General features: G+C 38.5%; 1 protein-coding gene across 11 annotated transcripts in view; it reads right to left on the bottom strand.

The window, feature by feature from the left end:
- The window catches only part of NEB (nebulin), a 193,655-nt gene that overhangs the window by 86,071 nt on the left and 82,748 nt on the right, over nt 1-24,836 (bottom strand). For all 11 annotated transcript variants that reach the window (XM_070423008.1, XM_070423018.1, XM_070423007.1 and 8 more), the window contains exons 65-83: nt 22,783-23,094; nt 20,288-20,491; nt 19,869-19,973; nt 17,909-18,016; nt 16,154-16,465; nt 15,159-15,362; nt 14,266-14,370; nt 13,086-13,193; nt 11,692-12,003; nt 10,342-10,545; nt 9,796-9,900; nt 8,789-8,896; nt 7,153-7,464; nt 5,085-5,288; nt 3,953-4,057; nt 3,702-3,809; nt 2,992-3,303; nt 2,124-2,327; nt 1,208-1,312 (exon numbers count right to left, since the gene is read on the bottom strand). In XM_070423008.1, coding sequence (XP_070279109.1) covers nt 1,208-1,312; nt 2,124-2,327; nt 2,992-3,303; nt 3,702-3,809; nt 3,953-4,057; nt 5,085-5,288; nt 7,153-7,464; nt 8,789-8,896; nt 9,796-9,900; nt 10,342-10,545; nt 11,692-12,003; nt 13,086-13,193; nt 14,266-14,370; nt 15,159-15,362; nt 16,154-16,465; nt 17,909-18,016; nt 19,869-19,973; nt 20,288-20,491; nt 22,783-23,094 — 3,537 coding nt within the window. The remainder of the gene's footprint in view (nt 1-1,207; nt 1,313-2,123; nt 2,328-2,991; nt 3,304-3,701; nt 3,810-3,952; nt 4,058-5,084; nt 5,289-7,152; nt 7,465-8,788; nt 8,897-9,795; nt 9,901-10,341; nt 10,546-11,691; nt 12,004-13,085; nt 13,194-14,265; nt 14,371-15,158; nt 15,363-16,153; nt 16,466-17,908; nt 18,017-19,868; nt 19,974-20,287; nt 20,492-22,782; nt 23,095-24,836) is intronic.

Here is a 24,836-nt window from a genome sequence, read left to right as displayed (position 1 = left end):
AGGTTTGTTTACAAGAATTGAAAATAAGTAAATATACTCAAAGTAGTCATATGAGTCATAAGGCATAATGTCAATGATGGCAACATAAGAACAAAACCTGTCACTTCTGAGTTCTTCTCTTGGTCATTGGTTATTTACTTTGTGGAGTGCTGGCTACTGCTGATAAAATTTGCAAAGGTAAATATCTAAGTCTAGCAGCTAAACACCTAAATCTAAACATCTGAACCCAAACTAATATTTGAATATCTGTATTCATCACAATATGGCCCACATCTGAAGAAATCTCATTACACAGTAGATGAAAACTAAGAATCAATGGTGAACCTTCTTCACAAGGCAACATATGAAACCTGATTAGATTGTCTTCCTAATGTTGTCCTTTGACTTTTTAGAGGTCTCTGCTAATGACGTGACATATATATCATACATATCCTGCACTTTGCATATATTTAAAAGTTGTCTTTTGGCTTTTCTTATAGCCTTCAAATGTCCAACAAGAAAGTTCTAGATCAGTCAAAAACTGATAAAGACAATAGAAAAAAGATAATAGAGACTATTACCTTTTAAGAAGCATTTAACTAGGGATTTCATTATTCTCAAATAAGATACAATGAAACTGAGCTGTGAACATTAGATACTAGAGGCCCGGTGCATGAAATTTGTGCACGGGTGGGCCCCCTAGGCCTGGCCGGCGACTGGGGCCTATCAGGGCTGGACTGGCCGGGATCTGCCAGTTGCCGGATGGGGCCTGCTGGACAGGACCTGCTGGATGGTGGGGAGGTTGGCTCGCCTTGGGAGGTTGGCTGTGGGAGTGCACTGAACACTAGGGGGTACTCCTGCATTGAGCGTCTGCCCCCTGGTGGTCAGTGCGCACCATAGCGACTGGTCAACCAGTCGTTCCGGTCATTTGGTCGCTTAGGCTTTTATATATATAGATAGGACAGTGATTTCAAGGTTGAAAGAAGTACATCACTAAGATGCAGGTATCCTACACGTTGCAGTCCAGGGACTCAACCAAGTATCTAAACTAACATTTAAAAGAGAATTTCCATTCATATTGTATTGGGAGTGGTAGCTAGAGAGAAAGTGTCGAGCATCAAAAGCTGTAAACATTTCTAAGATAGGTAATTTTTCAATTACAACACACTCCATAGTGGACAGATATTGACTCATAAAGGCATTGACACTTCATATCCATGCCACTTACATTGCTGATTTGCAAGGCATTGATTTGGGCCTGCAGCATGACTGGCGTGTCGGAAGGAATGTTGATGTTGATTTTGTCTTTATTCCAGGCTTCTTGATAAAGTTTCTGTGGAGAGAAGGGAAATTTTATTTCAATATTTCATAGAGAATGGAGATCTGAAACATAAAGTCTAAGTGACCATTTAATCTGGAAAAATGTTTTTATATATGGTTGTGATGGTTAATTTTACGTGTCAACTTGCCTAAGCCACAGTACCCAGACATTCGGTCAAACATTATTCCAGACATTCTGTGAAGGTATTTTTAAGATGACATTAACATCTCAGCAGACTTTGGGTAAAGCAGACTACCCTCCGTATTGTAGGTGGGCTTTGTCTAGTCAAAGGCCTTTTTAGAAAAAAGTCTGACTTCCTCTCAACAAGAAGTCACTCTGCCTGTCGATGCCTTTGGGCTTGAACTACAGCGCCTTCCTGCCTCCAGTCTGCCGCCCACCCTGCAGATGTTGGACTTGCCGCCTCCACAACAGAGCCAATTCCTTACAACCAATCTCTCCTACACACCCTACTGGTTCTGCTTTTCAGGAGAAGCCTGACTAATACAATCTTATACCATTTAATATGCAGCATTGTGCCACAGGTTGTAGTATTTTATAGAACTTAAATATTTGTTTTCCTGACGCACAATGGAGTAACACTTTTCTAGTTTTAATGCTTCCAAATGTATGGCAGGGGATGGGCACCTTGGCATGCGGCAGAGTTCTGCTTCGCATGCGTCCTCACTGAACTAGTCAAGAGACTCTTAGAGGTGCTCCCATCACTACAGTCTTTGAAGAGGAACAGTCTTCCTGTCCCCTGTGGCTGGCCTCATTTGATAACAAAGCCCCACAAAAGGAACGCCTGAGATAAGATGGTTCTTACCTCACTAATTTGCAGAGAATTGGCTTTTGCCAGGACAACTTCTGGAGTGTCAGTAATGCTAGTGAATGTCAAGGCTTCTGGTCGCGTCCGATAGAGCCTTTCATTCATCAGGTCTTGAGCACCTTTCACTCTGGTCATTTCTACTGAGCCTTCTGGCATCCAGCCGATGCCACGCAACCACTCCAGGTCTGACTTATATACACTCTACAAGGGGTTAGAACAAAATTTTGTTCCCATGTTAGACACATTATCCTGTAATTGAAAAATCAAGTTCATGGGGAGATGGTGGTTCCAAAAAAGTAGGACCTGAGATTTTACATAACTTGGGGGTTGTAATATCAATGACAGAGTAATTTGTAAAAGCCTAATTCTTTATACTAACCATGAATAGGAATACACTAGTAATAATGTTAAATTTTATGATAATTATTTTATATTTTAAAAAATTATAAAATAAACATTTTAAAAAGGAAATTTTGTTGACTCTCATTCCATTTTCATCCTGTAAAAAGAAACCCATGGAAAGTCTGTTCAGTGTGTTGGATATAATATAGTAGAGGCAATTAAAAAAAACCCATTCATACAATTTAAGTTTGTCTGAAATATATTTTCATTGCCAAAAAATAAAAATGACATGAAGAAAACAGTCTGGAATATAGTCCAGGGAATAAAGAACATGACCAAATAGCATTCTTTATCTATAGTCTTTGCACCCAGCTTTACTCCTAAATATGTTTTTATTAAACAATGTGAATTGTCCCTCCTGGAGTTGTGCACAACCCATGGGTCTGTCCACAGAGGAAATGACTGGAAAATTAGTAAATCTACATCCTCCCATTCCACCTTTCCCAGCGTTCATGTTACATACATCACTCTGCAGCTCATAGGCCCTCTTTGCTTGGATAATGTCGTTTTGATCAGGTAAGCATGTCCAGTGGTGCAGGATGTTCCGGTAGTCAATGTCACTGACCAGTGTCTGACATTTCTTGGCCAGCAAGATGCCTAACATATCCACTGGGGTACTATACTTGGTCTTCGATTTTTCAAAGTCCTTCTTGTACTCTCTTTCACTTTGAATCTTTCCTGCATTTATGGCACACATGATTTTGGGGTCATCTTCAATGCTCTGGGCTCCAATGTGGTGGCCTTTCTGTTTTTCATATGCTTCTTTGTATTTGTACTAAAATGTCAGAAATATAGGTTTAGAAATCCAGTTCTATTACCATATACACACTGAGAATTACAACATGAACATCCATTAGCAAACAGATAAGAATTTTACTTTGCAAATATTTTGGCATCTCTGAATAATTTTAAACTAATATTTTATGCTATCATTACACTAATAACTGTAGTGTAATCATATATCTTCATTGGTGGAACCCTTTCCTCCATCAACTCTAACTATGATTCCAAAAATATATTTTTCTTCTCTATGAGAACAAAGGGAAAGGTCTTAGAACGTAGCAAGCAGGCCTGGAGGAATACATGTGGAAGCAGTTACAAAGTGGGGCCCGCCAGCTGCACTAAGGTTGTTCAGCAATGTGAGACCAAGGGGGTCAGATCGAGGGCACTTACGTCACTGGCAATGTCCCTCGAGGCCTTGGCACTTTTGATGGAAATAGCATCAGCTCTCAGGTCATAGTCCTTCATCTTTGATTCATCCCATCCCTTGGTGTACAGTTTCTATGTGGAGGATAATACACAACAGAAAAATAAAAGGGTGATAGACAGTTACTAGGCCTATTCCAGAAAGGAAGGTGGTAAGATAGAAACAGTATTTTAATTACTCCTAGAGCAGCTTAAACAACGATCGGGAAATCTCTTACTTGGCTGATATTGACAGAATTGCTCTTGGCCAGCATGATTTCTGGGGTGTCCGGCATCACATGGATGGAAGTTTTGTCAGCATCCCAAGCTTCTGTATATAAGTGCTATGAGGGAAATAAGATAAGACCCGTATTTTTTAAAGGCGGTACATTACAGTTATCACATTTAACTCACTTAAGTAAAATAGCCTATTTAAGGTTATTTGGAGGTGAGGGAAGCAAAAGGGTAGTGAGGAGAGTTAAACATGGCAATGTTTAAACAGCCATATGATCGTTTCACAGCTAATACGAAACAACATAATGATCTCAATTATTAATTCTTTTCATCCAGTAAAACTCAAGCTTACTCAGTACCTCCAAGGATGGAGCTTGGCTATAGAACTGTGATGTAGTAGAAATCCCTAGACTTCAGAGTCAATCCCAAGTTCAAACCCAACTCCACTATGTCCAAGCTATGTGATCTTGAAAAAGGTACATAGCGCCTCATATTGCTCATTTCTTGGAGGGAGATAATCATATCTTTTTTATTGAGTATTTTTTGAAAATTAACAATAACACATAAAATGCATCAGTCATAGTAGGCACTCAACGAATTGTATATTATCTATTGCTGTTATCACTGTGGTTACTGCTAATGGGTGTGGTATAGAATAGAATTTCTGGAGTGTTAATACCCCTAATTCTGAGGTTTGCTGAGAGCCAATTTCACATTCTTCAATGAGCAAGCACTCAATATCACCACCTGAATGTTTGGAAGATGTCCAGGCAGGTGTGGGAGAACTTAGATAAGTTGAATTCAATCTAAAATGTGCATATTAAGGTTCTATCCACTCGATAAACAATTCGCTCAGTCTCAATAAACAAATTGCTAGAACTCCAGAAAAAAGAACTGATCATCTATCCTACGTAATAAAACTGAAAGCAACAATAGCAGCTCACTTTTCAAAACAATTTCCACAACCTAAGAAGAAAGAATAAACCAAGCAACTAATTTGAGTTGTGCATGGTACTTCTATAAACACTGTGTTTCCCAGACTTTAAAACAAAAGGCTAACTGTTATATATTTCTCACTTTATGAGCTATATTCACGAGAAGTATGACTCAGGTAACTGGAAACAGCTGAAGACTAACCTTGCTCATTGTCAGGGCATTACTCTTTGCCAGGACAATTTCTGGGGTATCTGTAATGCATGTGAATTTGAGCTTATCTGCAGGCAGACGGTACTTCCTGTCACTCAGGATTTCTCCAGCTCTCTTCACCTTTTCGACCTCTACGGAACCAATGGGCACCCATCCAATGCCTCGCAGCCACTCAAGATCAGCCTTGTAAATAGCCTGAAAACAAAATAATGTCAAATATTTATTAAAAATTACCTAGACAACTTGGTGTCTGACCCTGATTTAGCATTTACAGAGGATGTATAATTCTGAATATTACTTGTGTAAATTTCTGGGAAGACCCACTGTGGTACAGAGGGGCCAAACACTTTGTTCCTGAAGGTAGCCTTGTTTTAAAGACCCAGAAATCGCTATAATAATATGGATTTCATTGATACAAAACCACTTTAAGGAAATTACTGTCTGCCTCCTGATACAAAGAGCTTATTTTCTGATTTGATTGCCCATATTGTGTGGGACTAATAGAACACAGTTTGTTCTTATCTATTTGGACAATGGCCTTCACAGCCAGTCCTATAATATAAAGAAAGGATGACCACATGTTGAATTAATGTACTTTCTGGGAACAACAAAAAGGGTGTCTTTTTTCATATAATTCTATATACATGCTTCTAAGACAAAGAGTACATATATTTTTACTCTTATTTATCTTATTTTCAGTCCTCTTTTCTGTCATAATTCAAGTAAAATAAGATATTTCATCTTTCTTTCAGTTTTATTCTTTGAATTTAAATAATTGCTTGAAGGATAATTTTTCTCATTATTAAGGGTAACAATCCTTTTTATTTTTATGGATTTTTGGGAAACTCTCTTTTTACAGTGCCACGACTTTTATCATTCTTTTGAAAGTGACTACTTATGAGAGCCTGATTTAAAAAACAAAAAGGAGCTACCAACCCAATAAGGTAGCATTTAAGTGCTCAGGACAATTTACTAGCTGACAACAAAAGTGCCTGACATATTCCTAGGCAAGTATTGTTTTTAGCTTCTTGGATAAATTATCTCAATGTATAATTCATTCCTAAACTTTCTTTTACCAGTTATAATAGATATTCCTGTAAGTAGTCAGAAAAAGGTAATGCAATCAATTCATTTGGAAAGTTAGGTTGAGTTAACCCCTAGAGTGCCGGGGAGCGCGATCACGCTCCTCCTGTCTTTCGCCAAAAGTGCCGGGAGCGCTATCAAAGCTTCGAAATGGCTTCCAGTTCTAAGTCTGCTTTTATTAGTGATGATGATATTGCTAAATATGTCAATGTAGTAAAGGTTTCCTTAAGTTTTTGAATATGTAATTTCATTTACTTGCGATTCATAATTTTTTTCCTAAACTGTTGTAAAATCAGCAAAAATGCCTTGGCAATTTTAGCATAGTTCCTAGGATATTGGTTGGCACTCAAAGGGTTAAACTAGACCATCAATGAACTTAGATAGAAAAAATATATATTTATTTTCATTAACCTCTAATGGAAATATAGCATTTCTTTCAGTTATGAGTTTAGTCAAGAGATCATAGTAGTATTGACACTGCATGGGTTTGGTTGGCAACAGAAATCGCAAATATTTTCATATCCAATTACAGTTGTGCAGACATCTTGAAATATTTATGCTCATAACTGCTTTGAAATTAAGCTAGTTACTACACTCACTGCTAGATATTTTCATTTAATGTGTTAATAAAAATCCATATATACATTCATATATATATATATATATATACACACATATATGTATATGTATCTATATTAAAAAAGGCCTGTGGCCCTAACGCCATAATGACCAAAGACCAGCGTGGGTGGGCAGGGCTGCAAGCGCAGCAGGGGGTGGGCAGGTAAGTGGGGCCACGTGATTTCATGTGCTGGGCTTTTAGTGTATATATATTTTCGATTTATACTTTTTATGACATTGTCCTGAGAAGTTGTCCATAGGTCTCAACAGATTGCCAAAAAATTCCATGGCACACAAGAAGTTAGACCTCATTTTTAAGCTTTAAAAACACATTTTGAATAATAGTAGACCTACTCACATCACTCTGAAGGTCATAGGCCTTCCGAGCCTGAATGACGTCGTTCTGGTCGGGCAGACAGGTCCACTCATGCAGGGGATGCTTGTAGTCTATGTCGCTTACAAGGATCTGGCACTTCTTGGCCAGCACCACGCCCAGCATGTCCACGGGGCTGCTGTACTTGGTCTTTGACTTCTCAAAGTCCTTCTTGTACTCCCTGTCACTCTGGATCTTGGCCACGTGCATGGACCACATCATCTTGGGGTCGTCTTTGATGTTCCGGGCTCCAATGTGGTGGCCGAGCTGTTTACGATAGCCTTCCTTGTACTTGTACTGAAAAAAAGAAAAGGGATATGAGTCTAATGATAAGAACATCTCATATCACATTTTATAATTTCATATACAAATTTCTGTATTTATTTTGATCTTTGCTACCATTAGTGTGAGAAAGGTAAATATTGTCAAGCCTGTTTTATAAAATAGAAACCTAAAACTTAAGGGGATTAATTTATTCAAGGTCACATCATAAGTGGGAGGCAGAGTTCAGACTAGAATGAAGTAGCTTCTGGTTCTGAATATTTTTCTCTTTCTCTTAAACAATACTACCTAGTTTACATTGGATTGCTTAACAAGTAAAGGTAAAACATCTTGTATAATCTAAAAAAGCATCTACTTAATTTAAAGATGTGGCTATTTTTTTCTAAAAAAATGCTTTGATGCTTAGAATATCTTCCTTATAATTAGAATTTAGTGAATTCCTTGGTTGAGTATATGGGCCACATTTAGATAGTTTCACCAGAAAATGCCTCCCTTATTAGCCTGTTAATGTCATTGAACTTTCACTGTGAGAAAGTCATGCGTTGGGTCAACAGTCTCCTTACTTTTAAAATTCAAGAATAACATCTTATGGTTCATTTCGCCATGAGATGATCATAGTATGGGCTTCTTCATTTTAATAGCCAGAAAAAGTTTAAATAATTGAAGGAATGAAACATAAATCTAAAGCATTTTTCTTCTAAAGAAGAAGAAAAATCTGGATTTGGGTTCTAAGCAGCCCTAGAACATAATGAGGGCACGGGACACTCCCGGAGATGTTCCTCATGAGAAAGGAAGGAACAGAGAGAAGAGATAAGTGGGTATTGAGAAAAAGCTTTGCTTACTTCTCAATTTGTTCTTGTAACCAGTTAGGGGCCTCTGGGTAGGAAAAATTCACTGAAAGTTAAAAAGTATGAACTAAAACTCTAAGCGCATCCATCATCAAGTCTTCTTTTAATGCCAAAATAAATGGATAGAAGTAGTAGAAAAGTGTTCACTTTTATATTGGTTGATTTGCATGTGCTATCAATGTATTTTTTTAAACAAATATCTGGATCAACTGCTGCTCAATTTCTGACACTCAAAAATATGAACTCATTTTTAGTGTGCATAAAATATTTACTTTTTAAGAAAATTTTTCTCTTTAATTGATTAATAAGTATAATGGGCATAGTATCTTGTGCTTTTCTTCGTTTTTCTTTGCAACTTTGTACATTGGGAAATCGCTAAATGAAATTGAGACGTGTAGGGACAACAAAAATTCTGTCAAGAAAAACTACAAAAGCTTCCATTTGTGAACATCTTTGAATAAAAAATGCCTCTTCTAAAAACATCAACTTACCTCACTGGCAATATCTCTTGAAGCCTTGGCTGCTTGGATTGGAATGGCATCCACACGCAAGTCATAGCCTTCCTTCCTGGACTCTTCCAAAGCAAGTTTATAGAGTTTCTGCAGAAAAGAGAGTAATTAAATCACTCCTCTTTTCATAAAAAATAAAACTGTTAATTATTAAACGTTTTCCATCCTCATTTAAACTTCAGAAACAAATCCACAAAGTGAAGTATTAGGGTGGGTTTGTAAAAAATTTGGTTTCATAGGCACTTGAAGATTTTAAGGGACATGTTCTAAACTTTGGAATTTTATTGATTGGCAAATTTCAAAAATTTGGGGTTGCCAAAATTTTGTCTTGCCAAACAAACACATGCTAAAAAACCTATTTACTATCACTATCATAAAATAAAAGGCCATTTTAATATTAAAAAAGGAGAAAGAATAAGGAAAGTATTTTAAAACGAAATATATTTGGACTCATAAAAAACTCAATGCCTTGTCCTTTTTCTTCCTCATTTTGTTGTGGATTATCATTACAGACTGTGATCTACTTGTAGAGTAGAGTTTCAGAATCACTGGCCTGATGAAAATGTTGTTCCTAAACAAAACACCTAGAAAAATGTTTGCAAACAACATGAAATGGTAACCAGAACATTAATAAAGCAGCAAAAACAATGATTAGTGAGTTCCAAGCCAGTGCCTGCCTGATAAATAGTTGTTGAACCAAATAATGACTTGATACCCACATTGTCATATAGGGGAAGGCTTGAGGAGTATAATTCCTATTGGAATATTCCTCTATAAGCATTCCATTCCCTGATGTTCTGTTACTAAAGGGCTGGCCTACTTTGTAGATCTAACATATAGTCCAAAATTGAATCAAGGTAGAACTATCTCTTACTGGCAATGTTAGTTTGGAGTATGTATAATAAATTAGTCAAAACAGTTCATTAAGAAGACAGCTACAACAGTTCATTTTTGTCTTCTGTTCATTATAAAAGCAATCGTTTACTCACATCACTATAGTTTATTCTGTTAAGCTTGGCTAGCATGATTTCTGGAGTGTCAGGCATAACATGGATTGTTTTCTTGTCATTGTCCCAGGCTTCAGTATATAAGCGCTATGAAAAAAAAAAGATGAGAAAAATTATTTTGGTGTTCACAGATACATCTTTGATTATGTGCCAGTCATCTCTCTTCTAAACAAAGTAGAAATAAAATTATTAAAGTTGCATATAGTCCTATCTTTTATGTAGATAAATTAATATTTCCAAGAGTATTTATCTCACTATTTTGTTCACTCAGAGTTTTGCTTCTTATTAAAAAAACAGTTCTGAAAGTATAATTGGATTGAAACATTTACAATCTGTAGTTATAAAATAATTATAGCACATTGCATTTTTAACAAGTTTAATATAACTACCTATGATATTATAATGGAAAAGTAATTTTTAAAGGTATCATAAACCCTATGGGAATTTTTAAAATGTAGTAATATGTCAGCATTTTTAACTTGCTCTAATGTGAATTTTGGTATCTAACAGGGAGGAGTGAAGGCTCACCTTATTCATGTTTATAGCATTGCTCTTTGCCAGCACCTGCTCCGGGGTGTCAGTTATGCTGGTAAATTTCAGTGCATCTGGACGCTGACGATAGATATTATCACTCAGTATCTCTGTGGCCCTCTTGGCTTTAACAACTTCCAAGGAGCCAATTGGAACCCAGCCAATGCCTTTCATCCATTCAAGGTCTGACTTATACAAATTCTGCAAATCAACAGATAAAAAACCCACATTCATTAATTAATGTTTCAGATTCATAGTCACAAAATGGCTCATACCAGAGAAAATAAAAAGATAAGGCTCCCAGCACAGTTGATCACCACTCATTTGTAAACATTATTGAATCCAGAGTATATTTTTTTCCTAAGCATCTTTTTTCCTAAGCATATTTTTTTTTTGTACAGAAGATTATACCAAGAACTAGGAAAGATTTTTTTATATAGTAAAAGACACAGTCATGTCCTTGAGTGTATTACAAAATTTTTATACAAGATAGTATATTAGATACTTGCCAAATTATTCCTTTTTACTCTCAATAGGACACGCTAATTGTTAATAAAATTAGATTATTGTTTTTTAAGAACCAACTTTATTTTATTTTTTATTGAAATTATTGGAGTGGCATTGGTTCACAAAACCATACAAGTTTCAAGTGTACAACTCAACAAAACATCATGAAAAAGATAAGAATGCCTTAGAATTTTCCTGTCAGTAGGTATAAAATATGAATGTTTGTTAAAATAATTTAGTGTAATGTACTTTTGTTTCCTAACTCTCCCCATACTACCCTCCATTGACATATACATACATTTCTACCACTTCTGGGGAAAAAAAAGTGTAGCTACATATTTTTTTGAGGATTGAGTTTCATCTAACTCAGACAAAGGAAGCCCAAATTACCAGGAAGAAATATACCTGTATAAAATTGATAATATATACTTTATTTCCTCTTTTACTTATAACTTTTGGGGAAGAAAGATTGTGAAATAATTTGTAGTGCTACCAATGGGAAACTGTTTTGGAACATTCAATTGTATACTATTTAGAAATATGCAAACAAATTCTACCAGTGATGGCGAACTCATTTTTTTGGTTGATTTTTCTTTGTTAAATGGCACTTAAATATATAAAATAAATATCAAAAATATAAATCTTTGTTTTACTATGGTTGCAAATATCAAAAAATCTCTATATGTGACACGGCACCAGAGTTAAGTTAGGGTTTTTCAAAATGCTGACACGTCGAGCTCAGAAGGTTCGCTATCACTGTGTCCATTGGCACTAGTCAGAACCCACGGACATGCTTCAGATCTGCTTTTAACGTGCAGAACCAGCATCAGGAATACTCACGTCGCTCTGGAGGTCATAAGCTTTCCGAGCGTGGATGACGTCATTCTGGTCGGGCAGGCATGTCCACTCATGAAGGAGATGTTTATAGTCCACATCACTGACCAAGGTCTGACATTTCTTGGCCAAAACGATGCCAAGCATGTCCACCGGGCTGCTGTATCTGGTCTTGTATTTCTCAAATTCTTTCTTGTACTCGAGGTTACTCAGCACTTTGGCAATGTGAAGGGACCACATCATCTTGGGGTCGTCATGGATTGCTCGGGCACCAATGTGGTGACCCAGTTGCTTACGATAAGCTTCTTTGTATTTGTACTGAAAGAGAGAACCAGTAAAAGAGGAAGCTCGAGGAGCTCTTCCCTGTTGTTCTTGCTGCGGTGCTGCTTTCCTGTGAAACCCTTAGACACTCGGGGCGTTTCATCACGTGCTGCTGTGATGCGACACATTGGGGTGTGCTGACTCCCAAAGAAGAGGATGGTGTGCTCACTCTCATGCTCCCACAGTATAACTCCCCAGTGAGTCCTATATTGTGCTAAAAATTATTTGTTGGCAAAAAGTGATTAAAAGTGAACATTGAAAGGCTGAGCTCAATTAGAGTGACAGTGTCTCAGAAGTCGGTCATGTGGGTGGGTGCATCCGAGATGTGTTTACATGGCTCGTTAATTTTATTTTCCTAAGGCATTCTGAGAAATTTCCTCTGCACAAACAATCTGGGGGGCAGGTATTTTAAAACCAAGCAACTTTTGTTGTTTGATGGGTATAGAGTTTCAGTTTTGCAAGATGAAGAAGTGAGAACATACTTAACACTACTGAACTGTACACTTGATAATGGTGTTATGAGTTGTTTTATCATGCTAAAAAAGAAAAACCTACAAAAATGGACAATATTGTTACTCTTGGATTAAAGTCTAGGTTGTCAAGGAATCTGATGTTTTTATTTTTAGGGTAAAGGAATATTGATTTTGTGGACCCCTCAGCAGGAAAATTTATAGCTTTCTTGCTATTCTATGTCCTTCTTCAAGTCATGGGGAGAACTCAGTTAAACTTACTTCTTTCCTGGAGTTTTTGCCTTGGGTGTATCCTGAGGAGAGCTCATGGGGCTTTAGCAGTAGCTCAATACATGTCCATCTAACTAATCAAGGCTCTCAGTTTTATTAAGCAAAAACCCAAGTGACAAGAATCAAAGAAACCACATTCCAAGCCAGGCTTTGTCCTGTGATGCTTGAGACCTTGGGCAGGTTACCTACTGTCTCAAAGCCTCCATGTATTTGCCTACACAATAAGGTGGCTAAGACGGATGATGACGGGAGAGACTTCCAGCTGTGTTCCTATACTGGGATGCCCCATGTAGGGACTGGCCTGTTGGTAACAAAGGTAGGGACTTCATCAGCGCTTACATCACTGGCGATGTCCCTGGAGGCCTTGGCAGCCACAATAGAAATGGCGTCACTTCTCAAGTCATAGCCTTCTTTCTTGGCTTCTTCCATGGCCTGGCGATAGAGGCTCTGAGAACAGAAGTAATACCTTTTAGTTAAGGCACTTGCTTTCACTCTAAAAATGTATTTTTGCCTAAGGAAGACTACCTTTGGATGCAGAACTGCACTAGTATATTCTGCTTTAAATATATTTTTAAAAGATATAAGCATACCTCTTCTTTATAGATACATTGTATTAGGCAAAAAGTAATCAATATGGGTAATCAAAACAATGAATATGGCCAAGTCTTGAAAATGAGTACTTAAATTTTCCAATGCTCTCAAACTGAAGAAAAGTCTGCCTTCCCCCTCTCTTGTTAAAAACACATGCGCGTACACACACACACACATACACACACACACACACACACAGGAAATCAAGATTTTTCCTGAATAAGCCAGGTAATTGATTGGGCAAGAAGCTGTTTCTTCAACAGTATTTCTGGACTGCAAAAATATATGATGACAAATTTAGCTGGAGATAATGCATAAAAGAATGTATTTTACTGTCTTCAGATAATTCCCAAATGGATAAATCTAAGAATTCTCTTTCAGTTCTTATAAATAAACAAATACACCTCAAGTTATTTTGAGCATGTTAAAAATTTAATTTTCATGGTGACTTGAGTGTGAAGGGAAAAAATTAAAGTTACTAAGCAACTATTTTGTACCAGGCTCCACACTGGGCATATTATATATATGACCTTATTTAGTCATCACAGAAATTCCATGATGGACATTTTATCTTGTTTTACAGATGAGTAACTGAGGAAAAATTCACAGAACAAATTTGTAGCAAGTACTAATCTGATAAGAGTAATAATTATTTTTAATTAAAATTACAATTTGTTTCAATCATTAATAGTTGACTTTGAAAGCTTTCCCCCCTTCTGGAGAAATTTTTATATTTATCAATTTCTCTATCTATCTATCTATCTATCTATTTTTTGAATTCAGTAATACATATATTCAGGGTAGAGTAATGGGCATAAAAGTAAAAATATTTGGTCCTCATGAGCATTAAATCCATAATTCTGACCTTCTTACTACACCAGCAAAGATCAATGTGGTCAGATCAAGGAAATAAAGTAAATAGTCTTACCTCACTATAATTTATTTTATTTTGTCTTGCCAACATAATTTCAGGTGTATCAGGCATGATATGGATTTGGGTCTTGTCTTTGTCCCAGGCTTCTGTGTATAAGCGCTATGAAAGATAAAAAGGTTAATGAATTAGAAACACAATGTTTGCTGTAAACAGGAGTTTGCAATTTAGAGATCATGACAAAGTTGAAAGCCAGCATCCTCACTATCTGTGCTGTGTGCTTTATACCATACTCTTCAGTCGCCTTAATATTACAAGATATTTATTAACACTAAATATAAATGTAGACTAAAATATGACCAGTAAACCTGTGTTTCATTTCAAGATCACCTCCATTCCAATTAAATAAAAAGCAAATATTTCCAAGCATATATGCACATCCAAATGCACTGTGGCTATGTAAACAAATCCTTCCCATAGTTTTGTTGTTTGTTTTTTGTTTTGTTTTGTTTTACGTCTCAGGGTTTTTTATACCCAATTTCTTTTTGTTTGTTTGTTTATTAACTGCAAATGTACCTGGATTAGCCATCTCCAGATTTCTTATTTTATAAATGTTATGGAGATGTGAATTTGACTTGTTTGTTCCATATTTACCTAGATGAATACCCAACAAGAAAGAAACCTTGATACCAAACCAGGTGTAACTCTCATAAACTTCAAACAGTTTGCACACTACAAAGCTGTCCTATTCTTAATTCTGGCTATTTCCCAAGAGGTCTCAAAGTAGAAATTCCCACATATATTTTTGAAATCCTAATGTAACTGAATAGAGAACTCAACCAAATCACTATACATAGATGGCAATGGAATAAAACAAAAAGATGAATTAATTATCAATATCCTCAAGAACATATAGCCCTGTTTTACTTTCCCCCAAACTGGGGGCTCACCTTGTTCATGGTAATGGCGTTGTTCTTTGCCAGCACCTGTTCCAGGGAGTCAGTCACGCTGGTGAATTTCTGCTTGTCTGGAGGCTGGCGGTAGATGTTGTCACTCAGTATCTCTGCAGCTCTCTTGCACTTGACCACATCCAGAGAACCAATGGGGACCCAGCCAATGCCTCTCATCCACTGGAGATCTGATTTATACATGTTCTGGTGAGATAAAAACAAAGGCAAGTATTACTCAAGCTGTTATGACACTTGATTTCAAAAATAAAAGAAAAAGACTGGAAACTTTGGATAGCTAAACTCCATGTCTATTAAAATATAAAGGCCAATTGGATAAAGATTCATGTACTATGTTCTCTTTAAAAGAAAAGGCACAATGAATGAGGGGTGAAGAAGAAAAGCATTATTCTTTCTGAGCGCTTTATCTAATCCTAGATCATTATCTATGTATTACTACAGTTATTTTCAACATTTTTAATCTCATGGCATACATAAACTAATTACTAAAATTCTATGGCACATCAAAAAATATATTTCTTGCCCTAACCGGTTTGGCTCAGTGGATAGAGCATCGGCCTGCAGTCTGAAAGGTCCCGGGTTCGATTCCAGCCAAGGGCATGTACCTTGGTTGCGGGCACATCCCCAGTAGGAGGTGTTCAGGAGGCAGCTGATCAATGTTTTTCACTCATCGATGTTTCTAACTCTCTATCCCTCTCCCTTCCTCTCTGTAAAAAATCAATTATATATATATATATATATTTCTTGCTGATCTGAAAAAGAGGTATAATTTTGACTCATTCACATCAGATGGCTATCATTGTGTTGGCTGTTGTCATATTTTAGTTTGACAATCTAAGGGAAAAAAGGTCAGTGCCCCTGACTAAATAGTTAGATATTGCATGTTTTAAAAATTCTTACAGCACAATGGTTGGATATCACTGTATTACTATCTTGAGGTTGGTGGCCATTGGTATGTAATGGGTCTCAGTACTCACGTCGCTCTGGATTTCATAGGCCTGCCGAGCGTGGATGACATCATTCTGGTCGGGCAGGCACGTCCACTGGTGCAGGTAGTTCTTGTAGTCCACGTCACTGACCAGCGTCTGGCACTTCTTGGCCAGCACCACCCCCAGCATGTCCACGGGGCTGCTGTACCTGGTCTTCGACTTCTCAAAGTCCTTCTTGTACTCCCTGTCACTCTGGATCTTGGCCACATGCATGGACCACATCATTTTGGGGTCATCCTTAATGTTCCGGGCTCCAATGTGGTGGCCAAGTTGCTTGCGGTAACCATCTTTGTATTTGTACTGAAATAAAAGCAGTGATTTTAAAAATAAAATAAACAGAAAGGTCTAAAAGTTTTATTAATTTAAGTTTATTATTTCAAAATTGGTAATTCTTTCAGAGAAATGGAATCATCTGAATATCAACTTATCTCCTCATCCTAAACTCTGATTAGACTTCACAAGACTCTAATGCAGCGGTTCTCAACCTGTGGGTCGCGACCCCTTTGGCGGTCGAAGGACCCTTTCACAGGGGTGGCCTAAGACCATCCTGCATATCAGATATTTACATTACGATTCATAACAGTAGCAACATTACAGTTATGAAGTAGCAACGAAAATAATTTTATGGTTGGGTCACAACATGAGGAACTGTATTTAAAGGGCCAGAAGGTTGAGAACCACTGCTAATGGGAAGCTATGCCAAACTATGTAGTTTTATGGTTTGCAGACATAAAGTCCCTAAAACAAAAGCAGCAACACTTTTAAGAAAAATCAGTTGGAATTATATGCTGTCTTTTCTTCATCTTGGGCCAGTGAAACTAGAAATCTTACATATGATTTTGAGAATGCTACTTCTGAGGGCACAGATATGATTTCACCCTCCAAACCACCTGTTACCCCTCCCAAACACGGCTCTGCGGACTTTTATTTGACTCCCTGAAATGGACTGGCTTGGGTTTTCCATCTAGTGTGTCCGGCTCTGTCAGACATCAAATTTGGCTGAGACTGGTTGGTTGGGATTCCTCAAGTAAGAAATCAGATTCTATAACTACAAGAAAGCTTATTGTTGGACGTGGTGGGAAGTGCTGACTCCGGTATTTTCTCTCCACTTCAGTTAACAACATGACACAAATCCTAATGTATATTTATGGAAGTCTGAGTTCTCCATCAAAGGACCCACTTCCTTCAGAGACAGCCGAAAGAGAAATCAGGCTCACCCTTTTGTTGGTTTTTGGTTGTTTGCCATTGCTTTTCTGTTTTTGGTTAAAAGGAACTCAAAGGAGGCACTTAAGATAATTTTTCAGAGGAAGAGTTAACAAAAACACAGAGCACGTTGGGGGAAAGGTGTATTTCCCTAGACCTAGCTGTAACCAGGTCTTTTTCTGATGTTGAACCAATACATGTAACCACGTTACTTTTTAAAACTTTTCTGGCATTTTCTTATTTCTCTGTGGGTTCTGTGCTCAAAATATGGAGATAAATGCCTCATAATTGTAGATATGAGCAATTGTATATTCAAATTTAATTTTATACTGAAGTTTAGGATACCTTTCTCTATGGGGCCTGAATATTAAAGTCTTTTGGAATAAAAAATATAAAAGAGCTTTTTCTAATGAAAAACAGTTCTTTCATTTAAATCACAATAAATGTACTTAATTGGCACCCAGATGCAGGTCCCTGTTGGAATGATGACCGTGATGACCCTGTCCCGTCCAGCCATGTACACGGAGTGTTGTTACTCACATCGCTGACGATGTCTCTGGAGGCCTTGGCCGCCACAATTGGGATGGCATCGCTTCGCAAGTCGTAGCCTTTCTTCTTTGCTTCTTCATTGGCAAGTTTATACAGAGTCTACAGAAGGAAAGTCAAGGTTAAAGCAAAAAGCTTGAGACTAACCATTTGGAGATTTTCAAGTGACATACCATTTCATTTTAAAAAGGATAGGTTCTGGAAACAATTTAAAATTCTAGTAATATTGAAAGTAAACAAATCATATCTTACCAAAAAAACTAAATAGCATTAGAAACAAATGAGATATATCAATGGGTAAAAACATAGACTGATATATTAATCTATTATTAATCTACTATGATACCTAATAGATTATGATATAATACTAGAGGCCCGGCACATGAAATTCATGCATAGGTAGGGTCCCTAGGCCTGGCCGGCAATCAGGGCAGATCTGTGGGGCAACCAGCAGGGTGATCCGGGGGGCTCCTACTGGCAACCTGCCTTGGCTGGCCCGGCCCCCCGCTGCTGCCACAGGTTGCCTCCCTCTTTGCGGTGACCAGCAGGGCAATTGGGGGGGCCCCTGCTTGCATCGCCTTGGGTGGCCTAGGGTCTGTGGGCTGAGGGCAGCTCCTGCATTGAGCACCTCCCCCCTGGTGGTCAGTGCACGTCATAGCGACCGGTCATTCCACAGGTCATTCTGCCGTTCAGTTGACTTGCATATTATGCTTTTATTATATAGGATATAGACTTATATGATATGTTATGCATATCAACAGATTAATATAATCTAGAAATATAGATTGATGGATAAACATCAACCTATACATATTTCAAAATGAAAAAGAAATTACAGAATATATTTAATTTTTTTGTTTATTATATATATACTTATATACTTTTACTCATTTCTTTATTATTTAAATTTTTTTGACAATCGTAATATTTTATCATTTTTAGAAAAAATGAGAAAAAAATTGAAATACAATTTAAAAAGTAAATAACTTGACCACCATCACAACTTTGATTCTAAATCTTAGCTGTATCGTGTTAGTAGCACATGCATTTATGACATTGCATTTTACTTAAAAAAACACACACAGTAATCAGTGTTGTTAATGGAGAACACTGCTTTTCATGCCTGAGGCTTTCTTTCTATAAAAGGAGTTCAATTATTTTTTCTCTGGCCTTACTCCTTTTCCAGGTGCCTTTACTCTCTGCCCCTGGAGAGGTGTAGTGATTTACTGATTTATCTGACTGTAGGGCTGGGATAACTGGGGACGCCCAGCTCAGCCCTAAACTGTTCCTTCTAGGCACAAGCTCAGTACCCTCCTCCGTGCCCCTGGGCTCTAAGTGGGACCACACCCTGAATGGGGTGGAGCTGATTGTCCTGCTACAGGGTGGCCTGCCCCTGAATGAGGAACCCAATTCCTTGGTTCAGTGAGCAGACTGCCTCTCCTACAAATGTGTCCTTGAGCCTAACTTTAGTAGTAACAAAGGTGAGATTTTTGTTTCATTTCTACTCTTTAGTTTTCCTTCTCAATTTTACTGAGGATCCAGGTGGGGAAGAGGTGCATATTAGCAGAGCCCCCTTAACACATTGCCAGATTTAGCAAATAAAAAGATAGCATGACCAGTTGAACTTGAATTTTAGATAAGCAACAAATAATATTTTAGAATAAATATTGAGCCAGTGTTTTATGTGGCTATCCTACCTCTAGCAATGCCAAACATACTACTCAGTCCCACTAACTCACACTAGCAGTGGCCATACGCTGAAAAGGCAATGCGACTTCAGTTTGCCTTGGAGTCCTATAGCAACCCAGATCTGAAAGGTCGGATGGGCTGAGTGTTCATATCACAGAGCCGCATGTACCATAATAGCTGAGCACCTCCGTAAAAGTAAGTGCAGAAAAACCAACGAGAGCAGCAGCAACAAAATAAGTGTAGCACCACAGAACTTTGCTCCTACCTCACTGTAGTTGAGTTGGTTCTGCTTTGCCAACATGATCTCCGGGGTGTCAGGCATGACATGAATTTGAGTCTTGTCTTTGTCCCAGGCCTCTGTATATAAACGCTATCAAAGAAGATATTGATGGAAAACCATTTGAAACAAGAATTACAAATTGTCAACTTACAACAGGATTATTACTGATCTAATTGAGGAAAATAAACTGGACTTGAATATAAGATATTCAATTGGAGGTTTGAGTCTTAATGCTGGTTATCAAGGTTTAAAATAGGAATAATAGAAATCACTTAGAGGCCTTTAAGTATTCAATTTAGGAGGTAAATGTGACCCCACACTTTCATGGGGAATATGACTCCACTAGTCATTAAAGTATAATAACATCTTTTGCATCCTGAAGAAGCTGGGCAGCTGGGGCTCACCTTGTTCATGGTGATGGCATTGTTCTTTGCCAGCACCTGTTCCAGGGAGTCGGTCACACTGGTGAATTTCTGCTTGTCTGGAGGCTGGCGGTAGATGTTGTCACTCAGTATCTCTGTAGCTCTCTTGCACTTGAGCACATCCAGAGACCCGATGGGGACCCAGCCAACGCCTCTCAGCCACTGGAGATCAGACTTGTATACATTCTAGGAAGACGAAAAAGGCAGAAATTCTTCACTAAGACCAAAAGACTTAGGGTAAAGATGCAAATGGATTCAGTAATAAAGTACCATTCTGGTTGTTACTGTTTTTCACAGAAAACAAGCTCACTGTATTAGGCAGATGAAAAGAGGAACTATGTTCAAAAATGACCCCCCAAAATGTCTCCTATCCATAAGAAAAGTGGTCAACTATTTCAGGTTTTTAGGAGAGAAGTGATCCACAATAATAACTTCTGTAAGTCAGTTCTGTGAATGCTATTGTAATGTCCATGTGCACAAAAAGAGTGCCAACCAGAGTAAATAAATATTAGTCCTTGTCAAATCAAATAGTCTGCACCTACTAAAAGCCATATTTGAAGAATATTGATGACTTGTTGAAATGTCAGTAATACAATATTAAGTGAAATAATTACGTAGATATATTGTCTGGATAAATTCAAAAGCAGGAGTGGGCTTTTTCAATGGTTGGATTATGCTGGATTATTATTGCCTTCTGTGTATTTTTTCTTATATTTCAAAATATCTGTAATGCTCTTTTAAAAAAAGAGAGAGAAGTTAAAATATAATAATAATTTAGAAACCCTGAAGCAGAAGTTGGACAGTTGTCACACTATCCAAGACTCAGGCCAATAAGGGACCATTTCATTGGTCCAGGGCCCAGTCTATTCCCTACCAAGTTCTCAGGAAGGGAAGCATTAATTTCTTTCCAGAATCATCTTTTCATATTTTTATTTCTCTCTTTACTTTAAATCATTTTTCCCTGCTAAAGATTTTTGTAAAGAGAAACGGACTCATAGATACAGAGAATAGACTAGTGGTTGCCACAGGAGAGGGAGGGTTGGGGACTATGTGAAGAAGATGAAGAGATTGAGAAGTACAGATTGGTAGCTACAAAATAGTCACAGGGATGTAAACTACAACATAGGGAATATACGCAATAATATTATAATAACTATGTACGGTACCAGGTGGGTACTGGAAATATCGGGGAAAGATTATAAAGTATATGATTGCTTAACCACGAGGTTGTACACCAGAAAGCAATACAAAATAATATTAATGTAAACTGTAATTGAAAAAATAAATAAAAAATAAAAATATTTATTTAAAAAATTGTGTGTACTCATTACATATTCATAACTATATCACAATGAAAGGATTGGACCTTTGCCCAACTCATTAGAAGGATTTTACCTGTAACAACAATAAAGTAGAACAATAGACTGATCCTTTGCAGTCTAGACAAGAAGCCTTTTGGAATTGTCCTGTGCTGATTAGTTATTGTCCCCTAAATAACAACAGGAGGAATGAAAACAATAATATTTATACCTCTGGAGGGCCTTTTAATGTGCAAATGCTTTCACATTATTAAGACTGTGTCACAGTGTGAGGGAGGTAATCTTGAAAAGGGGCTCAACAAATGGAAGGATGCAAGCTGTCTGTCACTGATGTCACTCCATGGAGGGCATGAGCCATTTTAACTGCCTTTGATATGCAGGAAAAACCTTTCTTTTTGGAAAGAATCTCAAAATACAAGGTTCTATATGTCGGAAACTACACAACAGATGTGCGAGTTTTCACAGGTAGACTATACCATTTCTAGGAACAGCCCATTAATGTATAATTATTATTAATTTGTTTTATTCTCCAAAGTCCTCTAATGTTTAATGATTCCTTCAAACGTTTATAAAATAGGTGCTGCAGGAAATGTGCTTCTCACACCCGGTTTGAGATGCTGCACCTGCTTCTCATAGGTCCAGCTTCTGTCACTACCGTGTGACCCCTCCACAAAGAGCCGGGCCAGGAGAAAGTGTCACTGAAATGATCCAATAGCTTCCAGGCTCAGTGACTTTTTTTTTACTTCATAAGAATAACATTTAGTGGCATAGCAGGCATTAGTATTCCATCAATTATAACACCATTTGTTTTGTAAGGAGAGCTAAAAAACAATTTCAGAGTAATTAAAAAAAAAAAAAAATGAATGTGTTCTTGCCTCCTTAAAAGAATAAAAGAAAACATCTCCCTCTGGTGGACCCTGAATTCTAACATTGCTTAACTCTGGTTTTACTTTTATAAGATCAAATCCAGCTTATAAACTTCACTTCCTTATAAATCCTATTAACATATTCACAATAAAGCCATAAAACTATACACTGATTCAGATATCAAATATCACTCAATAAATCCTAGTTTGAATAGGCCATCGATTGTATGCAAAGAATAATTTTTGTATAGTTTATTTCTGCACACAGCTCTGTTATAGATGGTGTACTCACGTCGCTCTGGATTTCATAGGCCTGCCGAGCGTGGATGACATCATTCTGGTCGGGCAGGCACGTCCACTGGTGCAGGTAGTTCTTGTAATCCACATCACTGACCAACGTCTGGCACTTCTTGGCCAGCACCACCCCCAGCATGTCCACGGGGCTGCTGTACCTGGTCTTCGACTTCTCAAAGTCCTTCTTGTACTCCCTGTCACTCTGGATCTTGGCCACATGCATGGACCACAACATTTTGGGGTCGTCCTTGATGTCCCGGGCTCCAATGTGGTGGCCAAGCTGCTTGCGGTAACCATCTTTGTATTTGTACTGAGATGAAAATGGACAAATCAGGCTTTTATTGTAAACCCTTAGAGACCCCAAGACTGTACAAAACCATCTTGCTTACATTTCAGTTGTAAGTTGACTTTTGCTAATAAACACTAACTCAAGCCAGTATCCTGACCTTTACCCTAGAAGTTCAATAGAGGCAGTTCAATAGATGTAATCAGTATAATTGCAGTGTATGCCCTAAATCACTTATAGCCTGGTAATAAATAGTTCTGGAGGCAAGACGTGCACACAGTAGGGAGAGGTTACCTGTGGAAGTGGGGGAGAGGCATTTGAACCTTGGAGAAATGGATTTTATGTGCTAGCAGCATGTCAGGAAAGAGATGCACTTGGTGACATGGTGTGTTTAATGAGTAATGACATGACTGTCTGGTTCCTGCAAGGGTAGCACTATAGGTCAAGGGCTATCTGCAGTAGCAACTAGGAGAATTTATTATTTCATAATGGATCCATGCATGCTTTGGTGGTGGCAAATGTATGGCATCACTTGGAAAACTGACTATTCTAGTAAAGTTGTAGCAGGCCAACTGGGTAAAGTGTGCTCCTTACATGGGCCAAAAATGTTTTTATTATTCTATGTTCAATGGTTTTACCCTGAAATCTGAGCCAATTATCTAAAATACAAGAGGCCCGGTGCACAAAAATTTGTGCACTCGGCGGGGGGGTGGGAGAGGGGTCCCTCAGCCCGTCCTGTGCCCTCTCGCATTCTGGGACCCCTCGGAAAATCAGGCCTAAGCTGGCAGTCAGACATCACTCTGGCAGCTTTGGAGCCCTCGGGGGATGTCTACTTGCCAGTGAGGAGCAGGCCTAAGCTGCAGTCAGACATCCTTAGTGCTGCTGAGGAGGCGGGAGAGGCTCCCACCACCACCGCTGTACTGGCAGCCATCAGCCTGGCATGTGGCTGAGCAGAGCTCCCCCTGTGGGAGAGCACTGACCACCAGGGGACAGCTCCTGCATTGAGCATCTGTCTCTTGGTGGTCAGTGTGTGTCATAGTGACCAGTCATTCCCAGTTGTTCTGCTGTTAGCATCAATTTGCATATTACTCTTTTATTATATAGGATAGAGGCCTGGTGCACGGGTGGAGGCCGGCTGGTTTGCCCTGAAGGGTGTCCCGGATAAGGGTAGGGGTCCCGCTGGGGTGCCTAGCCAGCCTGGGTGAGAGGCTGATGGCTGTTTGCAGTCTGGCCAAGCCCCCAGTGGGGACCCTCACCCCACTGGGGTGTGGCCAGCCTGGGTGAGGGGCTGAGGGCCGTTTTCTGGCTGCCCACAGCCCCTTCAGGTTGGGGTGTGCCGCTGGGTTGCCTGGCCAGCCTGGGTGAGGGGATGATGGCCGTTTTCAGGCTGGCCACACCCCCTGGCGACCCAAGCTCCCAGCCTCTCCTTTTTTTCTTTCTTTTTTTTTTCTGGGATTTATTTATCTTCTATAATTGCAACTTTATAGCCTTGAGTAGAGCCGAGGGCCAGCCATGGCAGGTGGGAAGCTTGGCTTTCTCCTTCACCAGGGGCAACCCAAGCCTCCTGCTCTCTCCAGCTCCGTGGCCGCCGCCATCTTAGTTGGGTTAATTTGCATACTCGCTCCTGATGGGCTTGTGGGTGTGGCTTGAGCAAAGCGAAGGGATGGTTAATTTGCATGTTTCTCTTTTATTATATAGGATATGCTTCTAGTCTTAAAGCTGAGAAAGTATAGATGAGTCAGCAGGAGGCAATATGGTACAGTGGA

Source organism: Myotis yumanensis, unplaced genomic scaffold (assembly GCF_028538775.1).
Source record: "Myotis yumanensis isolate MYYU_CA2020_CCGP unplaced genomic scaffold, mMyoYum1.0.hap1 SCAF_8, whole genome shotgun sequence".
Lineage (NCBI taxonomy): Eukaryota > Metazoa > Chordata > Mammalia > Chiroptera > Vespertilionidae > Myotis > Myotis yumanensis.
This window is presented reverse-complemented; position numbering and strand designations above follow the sequence as displayed.